The following is a 12,872-nucleotide window of genomic DNA, read 5'->3' on the forward strand; positions in this document are numbered from 1 at the left end:
ACCATGAACTTGCCAACATCATAGGACTATAAATGTCATTTAAAAATAAGCATATTGTTCTTATTATGGTCAATTAGTACTGAAACTTTGCTGTATAGAACCAATATAGGACTACACATTGGCCGCAGATCCAGCACTAGGCATAAGCAGACTAAACAATTGCTTAGGGTCCTGAGCGGCTGAAGGGGGCCCCTATTTGCTTTTTTCAGTATGTGTTGTAGGGGAAGGAAGCCAAAAATATTCCTGCTTAAGGCCCCCAATGAGCTAGCATCACCTCTGATTGGCAATGAAACTGTACGATGCTCCTCCAGGTTTTAAATCTGTCAAAATAATGCAACTTCCCTTGCATTAATGTTGTATGTATTTGTAATATATATATCAGATAGCTTTACTTCCCACTGGCCAAGTACCTCAGAGCTAGAGTCTGGTTCTCTAGTTGAAATGTAACCCAGAGGCACTGTTGGTGACAGGATAAAGAGTGAGACAATCTTGGGTATCTGTAAATCAGTCATATCCACTGGCTTGTGAATCCTGGCTAACCCTGCCACCACCGCACATCACTTCTTTTAATGCTTGCTTAGACATTGAATTTAGTGTCCAGGCCCAGTATATAATCTTTCAGTCTTACTAAACCAGAGAATTAATCTTTTCTTTAAGATACTTTACCTGTTTCTTCACAGTGATTCCTATGTTCTGGTTTCTCAATGTTATCCAAATCTTTTAAATAAACACACACACACAGTCACTTACTCGTGTGTGTATATAGATAGATAGATAAAATGAGTCTAACACAGAGGAGAGGCTGTGTAAATCAGACATTGTGTAAGCCTTTTCTTTTAGTACACCACAGTTTTTATGAGATTCTTTAGCTCAACTTCCTTTTCACCAGATAGACTACTAACTCTATAGTACTCACACCCGTTAACTTTTTGTTACAGTTCTGACAGTCTGCAAAGAACAGGAACTGTCTTTACCTCTCATCACCACTCAGTGGCAATGTGTTTTTTTTTCTATTTTGAAAATATTCAGTTGTTTTAATCACCCTTAAAAAAAGTCACTGACCTGGGCAAGAGGAGGAATAGAGTTTTCCAAATTAGTATTAATTTAAAGTCAGATGCTGTATATCTCTCAGAGGAAAAAATGCCTTTTCTACAGAGATATTCCCAATATTTACAATATATGAATCCTCTGAATAATGTACTGGGTTCTAGTGGGCTGACATCATCAACTGTCTTCATTTATTTCTTTCCCTTCTGAAAATTCTCTAAGGATCAACACCCCCACAGATGAGCCATGCAGTGATCAGCATTTGGGAGGGGAGCAGAGTTTGGCACGGGAAACACATCTAAACACTAAAGGGGCCCAAATATCAGCAGATTGTCTCAGAAGTCCATAAACTACTTAGTGGGCTGGATGCTATGCCATCCACCATCAGAGTTCTTTCTTCCTTTCTTTCTTGCATGGCCATGCTTACAGGAAATGTTTGTAATAGTATTGGATGCTTCATACTGGAAATCAACTTTGCATGTGGATATTCTCACAAATGTGCAATCCCCAAATGTATACATGCACCAAAACTATGTTAGAACTAAAAGTCTGATCATGGAAACACCACTAAGGACGGTGATTATTACCATGAATAGTACCCTTGACTGCAGTCAATGAGTGTGTTTATTTACACTGCTAAGTATAAGTCGTGCCACATATATCATTCAACATCTAGATTCAAAGAGGGATATCAAGAAAGCTATTCAGATAACCTGCCTTTATGGTAGCTGTTGGAGGACATATTATACCACCATTAGTCCAAAATATTTTAGAGACAAATATTCATATGAAAGGAAGTCTCATACTCTCTAACAAGAGAAGCTATTGAGTGAGTCATAACCAGGAGATACGCATAATCTAGACTCAGATAATAGAGAATTTCTGATTAGACAGACTCTTTTGACCCAAGGAGAACTACTGATTTCCTGGATCCAACTGCAGGACAAGTCAGAGCCATGGACTTTAATGAGCAAAGATAAGCACATGCATAAGAGTTTTCAAGATCTGGGCCTTAACTGCAAACTATTTAGAGCAAGATCAGTAAGATTTTTGTACATTACTCAGAATAAAAGGGTCCCAATCTGGACACTACCATAATATAAATTATAAGTAATAAGACAGCAGCGAGTCATGTACTTTTCTAAGAGAATTGCACCTACCCAAAAGCTTTAAGTGCCTTAATTAAAAAACAAAGAGACAAAATCCAGAAGCAACCTCTTCCATATATGGAAATAAAGAGCCAGACTTCAAAACAAAGGGAAGATGAGGAGATATAACCTACGCTTCCAAAATAGTCCATGCTACATGCATCCCCCTAAAAACCCCTACAACAAGACTTGCGATTCTCTTTTTCATAACAGGCAAAATTATTAGGCCGCATTAGGGAATAGTAACTTTTTTTTATTCCAAGAATGCAAGGAAACAGCTTTCAAATCCCTATTTCTTATTTTATACATTATTTAACCACAAGAAATTCCGAGGGAATTCGTTTTCACGTTCTCCTTGCTCCAAAAATATCATTGCTGCAACCTCATTGATACAACCTGCCTGGGATGTTTCTAGCAGAGAGAAAACCTTTACAATAATACGGGGTTACACAGGAAGAACAGATCAGACACAGACTACAACATAAGAGCCTTGATGATATAATCCCATATTCAACAGAAAGATGGGTTGACTGCTTTCTGCTGGCTGCAGTTTAACAAGACCCTTAGGAGTACTCTTCCCTTATACTCCTGCCATCCACCCCAAACTTGCATTGAAATCATACAACTAGGAATAAGGCACTCATTAGAAGTAGTCCTGACAAACATTTTAATGTGTTCAGCATGCATGATGCTCCAGCAGAAGTTTCAATACAATCTTCATTTCTTTACCTAGTGGCACAAGGGAGGACCTGGTGTGGTGCGATAGAAAAAGGGCCATATCCTTTGTGGTGTACCACATTAAATTAATATGTCAGGCTTTCTAAGTCTGTCACTGTTCACAGACGGTGAAACAATTGTTTTGCTTCCCCACTCCCCTCTTTTTTTCCCAATTTTCACATAGTATCACGCTAAAAAAGAGTTATGGATTTCCTTCTGAGAGGACTGCATGGACTGATAAAGTAAATTCATGGCAGAAAACAACTTGTTATTTTCCCTTTTACCTCATAATTTCACTTAAGAGAGAAAGTGCAATAAATTTTGGCGGGGAAAAAAATACCATTTTGGACATTTTTAATGACTAGTCTGTGTAAACACTATTGAGAAATATGGGTGAGAACAATTCGTCCAGAGGAATGATTATTTTTCTTGCCCCGAGGCCCTAAACAGCACTTTTGTTAAGTATTTTAAATTGTCTGAAGTTCATTTAAGAAGAGGAAGAAGCAAAAAAGGCATATTTGGAAAACTCTCATAGGCTTTCATGTTTAAATGCTTTATTCTTTGGTGATTATGAAACATTCACTTTCTAACTCAACTGAAGAACTGTTGCCCAAACTTTCCTAACGTACAGTTAGCGGGCCATTTTGATCTCACTTACTCAGAATAGCCGAGATCAGAATCTGATCCAAGATATCCATGCAACATCTAGAACAATGGGGTCCTGGTCCCAGACTGGGGCCCCTAGGGGCTACGATAAGATAAATAATGAATAATAATACAGTTGGACACTCTTGCCATGCACACAATTTGTTGGAGCTAAATTCTCTGCTAGTGTAAACTCGCACAGCTCCACTGCCTGTAATGGAGCTTCAGCAATTCATGCCCGCAGAGAATTTGGCCCTTGGTCTTTAGTGTTTTACTAGCTTCCCTGACACTACTTAAATATGGTGCCTCGGTACAGCTTCTGTTATCTCCAGAACTCTGCTACAGGCTGGCTGGGAATTAGTACTTCAAGCACTGCCCCACAGGGTTCACTCTTTATTACCTTATCAAATGAACAAAATTTCCTTAATAAGTCTTCCTGAACTGCAGATAAAATAGCAAACAAACATTTGGGCCAGTTTAAAAAAAAAGCTGACTAAATGCAGGAAGATCCTTCTTGTTATTCTACCAATATTGCTTCCTTTGCTTATTAGTAGCCCAAAGGAAATGCTAGTTCAGAGGGAGCCAGGGGAGCAGTTAGCAGCTTCTTGCTAGAGCTCCAGTATCTCTGCTGCACAGGCTAGAAGATGCTGTAAGAATGTGTGACTCATACAGCTCATCATGATTGAAAACTCCTCTGATGCCAGTAGAAATGTACTTAAAACCTTTCATTTGCAGGGTAAAAAGAGAGTGGCGATGACATTCTTTTTCTGTGCATTCACCCTGTTTTCAAATCAAAGGGGCCCCAAGCTGCAGCAACAACAACAGGGTGCTTGCAATGTAGCTGGTTGTGACAAGGCAGCTGACAAGCCTTCCGCATTCCACAGCTTGATTATTAATATGAATAACTAATGACTCACGCTGACACTACTGAGGCCGGGAAACTTTCTGTAACTGAAGAGTTATAAAATGTTATTCTCCCACAGCACCACCGCCAAATCGATGAGTGATCTCTGTATGGTTTTGCATTCATTTCAAACTGAATATGCATGTCCCTGCACACATGGCTTGAAACAGTCAGAAGATTGGTGTTTAGGGGAAAGAGTTCAGTTGTATCAGGCTATTTAGGGGGCTAGCTGCAAGAATGCAGAGACATTTCTCACACTAGTCCACTTGCTTACTAATATGAATAACTAATGATTAAAGCATCTGATCTACCGAGGGCTGTGAGATTATTAGACCAGGCTTGTGAAACTTCTTTGTCACTGTCTGGAAAAGCCAGACTTCTCTGGATGTTGCAGTTTAATTTTTTTCCCCTCCTCAGAGGATGTGGTATGGCTTCAGCCAATAATTTAGAATCAGCAGAGAGTGACACGGCATCAAAAGCAACACTAAATGTACTGATCCTCTTCTTCGCCTGGGCTATGTGAGTTGCAACTACCTTTAAGCAAGTTTCTGAGCTTTTCTTACTTGTTTCCAGTGAGCGTGCTTCTTCCTTTACCCAGACTGGCAAAGTAGCAAAAATGAGACAGCATCACGCTCTGCTGGCTGTACGTATGAGCTTGCTCTTCATTCAGTACTGTGCTTGTTTTAGTCTGTGATATGTGTAGCATACCGTTGGCTGTTATTTTTAATGACCGTAGCTCAAAAGCAATGATTCTGCCAAAGGAACCAAACAGGTTGATGCTACTGCTATTGTAGTGTGTGTAACTCACAGGAATAGTATAACATGCTTGGATTTACAAAAGGAAAATTTGTGAGGATGCCATGACTGTTTGAACAGCTTAAGTGAATTATAATAATATCGCTAAGGAACTGACAAATAATGAGCTAATAAACCAATAACCTCAGACATTAGCTTTAGTAAGAATTTTTCAAAGAAAACAGAAGTGGAAAACTATATATTGTAAGCATTTCCTGAAATGTGCAACAAACATGCATTTTCTTAAACATGGGACAGTCCAAAGTATATTTAACAGCACTGAATAGCACTTACCTCTCATGAAGCACTGCTGGTAAGAAGGAAATGACTCAAATACGCTGTTTGAAGCCATAGTTTCCTCTTTAAAACTTACTCTCTCTTTAAAGTGGGGGAATATATGCTTTCTTTCACCTTGGGAAGTGAAAAAGTAAGAATGGTCACTGTTATAACCCTCCTCCTGGCCATTGCTTTCTATTTTATCTTAGTGCCTTTGAAGCAACATAAGTCAGATAATAAGATTCTTTTTCTAAAACAAACACTGAAATTGTTAAAAAAAAAATAGCGGATCAGTTGTGGTTTGATGATGCTTACCACTCTACGAAACTCTGTGGTTTGCAGTCAAAACGATTTGCCCTGTCTGCTGACCAATATCCCGGACCCGCTCTTGTGTGACTGCCTCTGTACCCAACTTGTGGTTCTGTGGTTGTTTATGAGGCCCAAAGAAGTGTTTCACACAACCAAAATTACAAATTTAACTGTTCCCCTTTCCACAACCTGTCTCAATTGGTCTGTGCTGATCACATGATTTGAGTGATGTCGACTTAAAAAAAAAACCAAAACTTTCTAAGCAATGCCCTACCCACTCCACCTGCCCTCCCCTAGGCTGAGAAAAGAAACAGAGTAGATTTTGCAGAGGGAGGGGGAAAAAAGTGACTCACAGCCCCTCATTCTGTAAATGGTCTTGCTGATTTAGTACAACTCTGCTTGTTTTGTTGTTTGTGGTTTTTGGAACTACCGATTATTTTGATAGAGATTTCATTGCTGCTTATTCAATAGTAATTCAAACCCTGGTATTAGTCGGCTGCTAAAGGAGGATGCATATGTCATCATTTAAAACCTTAGGAATCAGCTGTAGGAAAAATCCACTAGCTGATGAAGAAGAATATAAATGGATACAAATCTGCAGTGTAGAAATTAAAAGAAGAAATTATGAATTTCAACCTATAGAATCTGTAAGAAAGGACTTGAAGGAAGTCAGTCTGTATAGGCTGGCAACAAAGACTGGTATCATTGTAAGTTACTGACAATGGGCCAAATCCTGTAGTCCTTTCCCAGGCAAAGCTCCCATTGACTTCAGAAGGAGTTTCACCTGAGTGAAAACTGAGTAAAGACTCATCAGTTTTTAGGATATAGTGAATAAGAGATTGATCAAAGAACACAATATTCTAAATTTCTGTCTAAAACAGTGGAGCTCCTTTAGAAACAGAATAGCCCAGCCCATGCTGGTCTGACTCTGGTCAGAGCACTATAGAAAAAAAAAAAGCTACTTATTTCAGAACAATGAAGTGACTGTTATGCCAGCTATTGTCTCCTTTCTCCCCTCTTCTGAATACTGGACAACTACCTTTTTGCACTTCAATGCAAATCAATATGATACCTCACACCTGTACAGAAGCCTGAAGCTCAACAGTTTTTTTAAGCTATTAAACACTTGCCAAGGAACCAGTAACAATAGAGGAAATGAACTAATTAACACAACATATCAGAAAGAGTATTGTCTTGCACATGCAATGTGACAAATGCAGTTAAAAGTGTAGCCTGAAGAAAAAGTAGTACACATTGGCTATGTTGCTATTATTTGTATTGCAGTAGCTACAGGAGGCCCCTATTTGGATCACGGCCCATTGAACTGGGTGCTGCACAAACACAAAGGAGCACAAAGTCCCTCCCCTGAAGAGTTGACAATCTAAGTCCACAGTACTGCAATTGGACTCATGCACCCAGACCCTAAAACCACAGAGCCCCTCTGACATCCACGGGCCAAACACAGGAATAAGGATTTCCCCCACCTGAATCATATCTCCATTACATAATAACAAACCCATACTTTTAATACTTGTGGATTTTTCCCTACACTAATTTTGTTGTGGGAAAATAAAATCTCTTCCCCTCCTTGACTTTGTCCTTTCCATTTGGCTAACGTTGACTTATCTCTTGTGTTTCTAAAACAGCTGCAATTTACATAGTGCTGTCGGCTTATTTCCTTGCTTGGTGCTTGAGTGTGACTGATGATACAAGTCTCAACACAGAGCTGGGAACAGCGTCAGGTTGGTAATTGCTATGTCTGAACCAGCAGAGGGAGCTCAGAAGGGTCCTACAAGAACACTGGGATTGGGATGGGGACGCTAGGTATTTCCCCCCCTCTATAATCCATTAAACAAAAATGTTGGCCAAATATTTAGAGTCTAAATTACTTGATAATAGAGCTAGATGAATAATGCAAAAATACTTCCTCCAATATTTGTTCTAATTTTCAGTGGTGCTGGAACAATTTTTATAGTGGGGGTGCTGAAAGCCATTGAAGCAAACTGTAAGGTAAACCCTGTCTATGATGGAAACCATGTTAAGCCAGAGGGTGCTGCTGAACTCCCAGCATCTATCCTAATTTTTTCAAACAAATTCACTTTCATATTTCCAATATTTACTCCTTTTTTGTGTTCTCTTGCCGTGAACATTCATGCAAATGGGTTTTACTCTGTGAATGCCCATTGGAAAATGAGGTTTACGCTTACCCATCTGAACACATGAAAAGCAAATTCCAAATTCACTTTCTACAAGCCTTTTCTCCAGAAACCTGGTTGTGAGAATTAAGCTCAGCTAATTAGACAACAGAAACAGTATCATGTGGCTTATTCAGCCAATCATACACAGCAACACACCTCACAATTTGGCCAAACAAGTCACAAAAATATGTTTTAAATTCTTATTTTGATAAGGAACACAAGAAAGCCACAGTCTGTTCACAGGCATGCAAAGGACATGCAAGATTTAAGGCAAAATTGGTTGAACAAGTTATTTGTTATGACTTATTAGCTCAGTTCTATTTGATAAAGTCATTTCAAAATAGGATGTGCATTTCTTTTAGGAAGTTCTTACCGAGAGGATACATGCTTTTCTAGTGAAATCAATGCATGGAAATTCTGAAGGGCTGTGGAGGGCAGTGCTTGGACCAACTTACTTTTACAGAAAGTGGAAAAAAATCAGTTTTGTCTACTTTGTCTGGCTCTTGCTTCTATCCCATTGTCTAGATCACTAAGTAAGAGAAGCTTTCACAGGGAGCCCTAGTAACTCAATGCAGCAATGATTCCAGTCTTAAGATATACAAACCACTGTTAGAATCATAGAATATCAGGGTTGGAAGGGACCTGTCTAGTCCAACCCCTGCTTAAAGCAGTACCAATCCCCAGACAGATTTTTACCCCAGTTCCCTAAATGGCCCCTCTCAAGGATTGAACTCACAACTGTAGGTTTAGCAGCCAATGCTCAAACCACTGAGCTATCCCTCCCCCGCATAACTAAACTAAAGCCACTTTTTATTTTCCTTCTTCTAATAATCACGGGGATGGGAAAGCTCACAGACACCCAGGCAGCTAGATACTCAGACAGCCGTAGCATATGCTATAATGGTCAGCAGGGCTATGGGCATAGCACTAGGGACAAAGTGCCACTGCATGCTGAATGTTAGCTATGTTAATGCCTTCACCTCAGTCATTTGCCACGCCAGCCGTGGCATAACTATGCTATGTGAGAAGCAACAACTGGGCTGGTTTTAACACCTCAGAATTACTGCAGATGATGCAAGAGAAAAAACGGAGTGTTTCAACATGTATCCTGCCACTGCAGTTTCTACTCTGCTACAAAACACAGCATCTGAAAAGGCTTTGCTAATATCCATACATTNAGTTTCTACTCTGCTACAAAACACAGCATCTGAAAAGGCTTTGCTAATATCCATACATTTTGAACTTTAGGGAAAGGGATCATGGAACAGCACACTGGAACCCAGATTTGAGTCGTTTCAGAGTAGCAGCCGCGTTAGTCTGTATCCGCAAAAAGAACAGGAGTACTTGTGGCACCTTAGGCCTGGTCTACACTACGGGTTTAGGTCGACTTTAGCAGCGTTAAACCGAATTAAGCCTGGACACGTCCACACAACGAGGCCCTTTCTTTCGACTTAAAGGGCCCTTTAAACCGGTTTCTTTACACCACCTCCGACGAGGGGATTAGCGATAAAACCGGCCTTTGCGGGTCGGAATTGGGGTAGTGTGGACGGAATTCGATGTTATTGGCCTCCGGGAGCTATCCCACAGTGCTTCATTGTGACCGCTCTGGACAGCGCTCTCAACTCAGATGCACTGACCAGGTAGACAGGAAAAGACCCGCGAAGGTTTGAATTTCATTTCCTGTTTGCCCAGCGTGGAGAGCACAGGTGACCACGCAGAGCTCATCAGCACAGGTAACCGTCATGGAGTCCTCCCAGGATCGCAAAAGAGCTCCAGCATGGACCGAACGGGAGGTACGAGATCTGCTCGCCATATGGGGAGATGAAGCAGTGATAGCTGAACTCCGTAGCAGTAAAAGAAATGGAAAAGTATTAGAAAAGATCTCCAAGGCCATGAAGGACCGAGGCCATAACAGGGACACACAGCAGTGCCGCGTGAAAATTAAGGAGCTACGGCAAGCCTACCACAAAGCCAGAGAAGCAAACGGAAGGTCCGGGGCAGAGCCGCAAACTTGCCGCTACTACGCGGAGCTGCATGCGATCCTAGGGGGTGCAGCCACCACTACCCCAACCGTGTGCTATGACTCTCTCACTGGAGAAACACACAGGGAAGACGGTTCGGGGAACGAGGAAGATGATGATGGAGGTACTGTAGGTAGCTCACAGCAGCAAGGAAGCGGAGAAACCGGTTTCCCCAACAGCCAGGATATGTTTGTGACACTGGACCTGGAACCAGTAACCCCCGAACTCACCCAAGACCCTCAGGGCACACAGGAGACCTCTGGTGAGTGTAACTTTGTAAATATTTGTAAACATTACAAAAAAAAAGCAAGCAAGTCTGTTAACGTGTATGGGGATGGAGCGGAAATCCTCCAGGGACATCTCCAGAAAGCTCTCCTGGTTGAAATGGGGTGATTTTATTAAGGGGGACATTCAGAGGCGCCCGTTCCTGCTATTCGGACCAGAAATGTTCCCCGCTGTTAACCACGCGGTGGGGGGGAGGGGTGAAGTGATCATCCCAGAGAATCGTGTGTGTGTGTGTGTGTGGGGGGGTGGTTTACTTGTGTTTGTGCCGCATGTTAACCGGGAAACCGCAGCCCCCTCCTTTTACATTGAAACCCCATTTTAAATGGACAACCCAATTCATCCTTGAGATGGGAAATGCGCTGCTGTTTGCAACCTTTCCCGCATGTTAAGAAGGTTAAATAAGCCAAAACACTGTGGCCTACGATGGCTGCCTGCAAGCCGAAATATGCGACCTTGTAATGAAAGAGTGTACCCATTGTTCCCTAAAATGTGTCTTTTTTAACCACCTCTCCCTTCTCCTCCACCAGCTGCAAATGTTTCTCCTTCGCAGAGGCTCGTGAACATTAGAAAGAGAAAACGTAAGACGAGGGACGAGATGTTCACGGAGCTGCAGATGTCCTCCCACGCTGATAGAGCACAGCAGAATGCGTGGAGGCAGTCAATGTCGGAGATGAGAAAAGCCCAACATGAACGAGAGGAGAGGTGGCGGGCTGAAGACGATATTTTTTTTTTTTTTTTTTTCAGACGGCAAGAGGCAATGCTCCGTTTGCTGGAGCATCTAAGTGATATGCTCGAGCGTATGGTTGAGTTGCAGGAAAGGCAGCAGGAGCAGAGACCGCCGCTACAGCCCCTGTGTAACCAACAGCCCTCCTCCCCAAGTTCCATAGCCTCGTCACCCAGATGCCCAAGAACACGGTGGGGGGGCCTCCGTCCACCCAGTCACTCCACCCCAGATGATCGCCCAAGCATCAGAAGGCTGGGCTTCAATAAGAGTTAAAGTTTTAAAATGCAGTGTGTCCTTTTCCCTCCCTCCTCCCCCACCCATCCCTGCTACCTTGGCAATTATCCCCCTACCTCTGTAAGGAACTAATAAAGAATGCATGAATGTGAAAAAACAATGACTTTATTGCCTCTGCAAGCGGGAGGGGAGGGGAGGGTGGGGTGGGGTGGTTGGTTTACAGGGAAGTAGAGTGAACCGGGTCGGGGGGGAGGTTGGAGGGTTCATCAAGGAGAAACAAACAGAAGTTTCACACAGTAGCCTGGCCAGTCACAAAACTCGTTTTCAAAGCTTCTCTGATGCGCACCGCGCCCTGCTGTGCTCCTCTAACCGCCCTGGTGTCTGGCTGCGCGTAATCAGCGGCCAGGCGAGTTGCCTCAACCTCCCACCCCGCCATAAATGTCTCCCCCTTACTCTCACAGATATTGTGGAGCGCACAGCAAGCAGCAATAACAATGGGGATATTCTTTTCGCTGAGGTCTGAGCGAGTCAGTAAGCTGCGCCAGCGCGCTTTTAAACGTCCAAATGCACATTCCACCACCATTCGGCACTTGCTCAGCCTGTAGTTGAACAGGTCCTGACTCCTGTCCAGGCTGCCTGTGTATGGCTTCATGAGCCATGGCATTAAGGGGTAGGCTGGGTCCCCAAGGATCACGATAGGCATTTCAACATCCCCAATGGTCACTTTCTGGTCCGGGAAGAAAGTCCCTTCCTCCAGCTTTCGAAACAGAGCAGAGTTCCTGAAGACGCGAGCATCATGTACCTTTCCCGGCCATCCCACGTTGATGTTGGTGAAACGTCCCTTGTGATCCACCAGGGCTTGCAGCAGCATTGAAAAGTACCCCTTGCGGTTTATGTAGTCGGTGGCTTGGTGCTCCGGTGACAAGATAGGGATATGGGTTCCGTCTATGGCCCCGCCACAGTTTGGGAATCCCATTTCAGCAAAACCATCCACTATTGACTGCACGTTGCCCAGAGTCACTACCCTTGCTATCACCAGGTCTTTCATTGCCCTGGCAAATTGGATCATAGCAGCCCCCACAGTAGATTTGCCCACTCCAAATTGATTCCCGACTGACCGGTAGCTGTCTGGCGTTGCAAGCTTCCACAGGGCTATTGCCACTCGCTTCTCAACTGTGAGGGCTGCTCTCATCTTGGTATCCTGGCGTTTCAGGGCAGGGGAAAGCAAGTCACAAAGTTCCATGAAAGTGCCCTTACGCATGCGAAAGTTTCGCAGCCACTGGGAATCGTCCCATACCTGCAGCACGATGCGGTCCCACCAGTCTGTGCTTGTTTCCCGGGCCCAGAATCGGCGTTCCACGGTATCAACCTGCCCCAGTAACACCATGATTTCCACATTGCTGGGGCCTGTGCCTTGTGAGAGGTCTATGGCCATGTCAATTTCCTCATCACTCTCGTCGCCGCGCTGCAATCGCCTCCTCGCCTGGTCCGGGTTTCGCCTTGGCATGTTCTGGCTCTGCATGTACTCCAGGACAATGCGCGTGGTGTTCATAGTGCTCATAATTGCCG

The 12,872-nt window shown here is 43.1% G+C and overlaps 1 protein-coding gene and 1 long non-coding RNA gene across 3 annotated transcripts in view; one reads left to right on the plus strand and one right to left on the minus strand.

The window, feature by feature from the left end:
* The window catches only part of RUNX1 (RUNX family transcription factor 1), a 196,959-nt gene extending 190,970 nt beyond the window's left edge, over window positions 1–5,989 (minus strand). For both annotated transcript variants that reach the window (XM_034752486.1, XM_034752468.1), the window contains exons 1-2: window positions 5,848–5,989; window positions 5,551–5,667 (exon numbers count right to left, since the gene is read on the minus strand). In XM_034752486.1, coding sequence (XP_034608377.1) covers window positions 5,551–5,608 — 58 coding nt within the window. In that variant the 5' untranslated portion in view covers window positions 5,609–5,667; window positions 5,848–5,989. The remainder of the gene's footprint in view (window positions 1–5,550; window positions 5,668–5,847) is intronic.
* The window catches only part of LOC117867452, a 44,890-nt gene continuing 36,663 nt past the window's right edge, over window positions 4,646–12,872 (plus strand). Inside the window, exons 1-2 of the long non-coding RNA XR_004643414.1 lie at window positions 4,646–5,104; window positions 7,488–7,583. This is a non-coding gene — a long non-coding RNA (uncharacterized LOC117867452). The remainder of the gene's footprint in view (window positions 5,105–7,487; window positions 7,584–12,872) is intronic.

The sequence above is a fragment of the Trachemys scripta genome, chromosome 1 (genome assembly GCF_013100865.1).
Source record: "Trachemys scripta elegans isolate TJP31775 chromosome 1, CAS_Tse_1.0, whole genome shotgun sequence".
NCBI classification, from domain to species: domain Eukaryota; kingdom Metazoa; phylum Chordata; order Testudines; family Emydidae; genus Trachemys; species Trachemys scripta.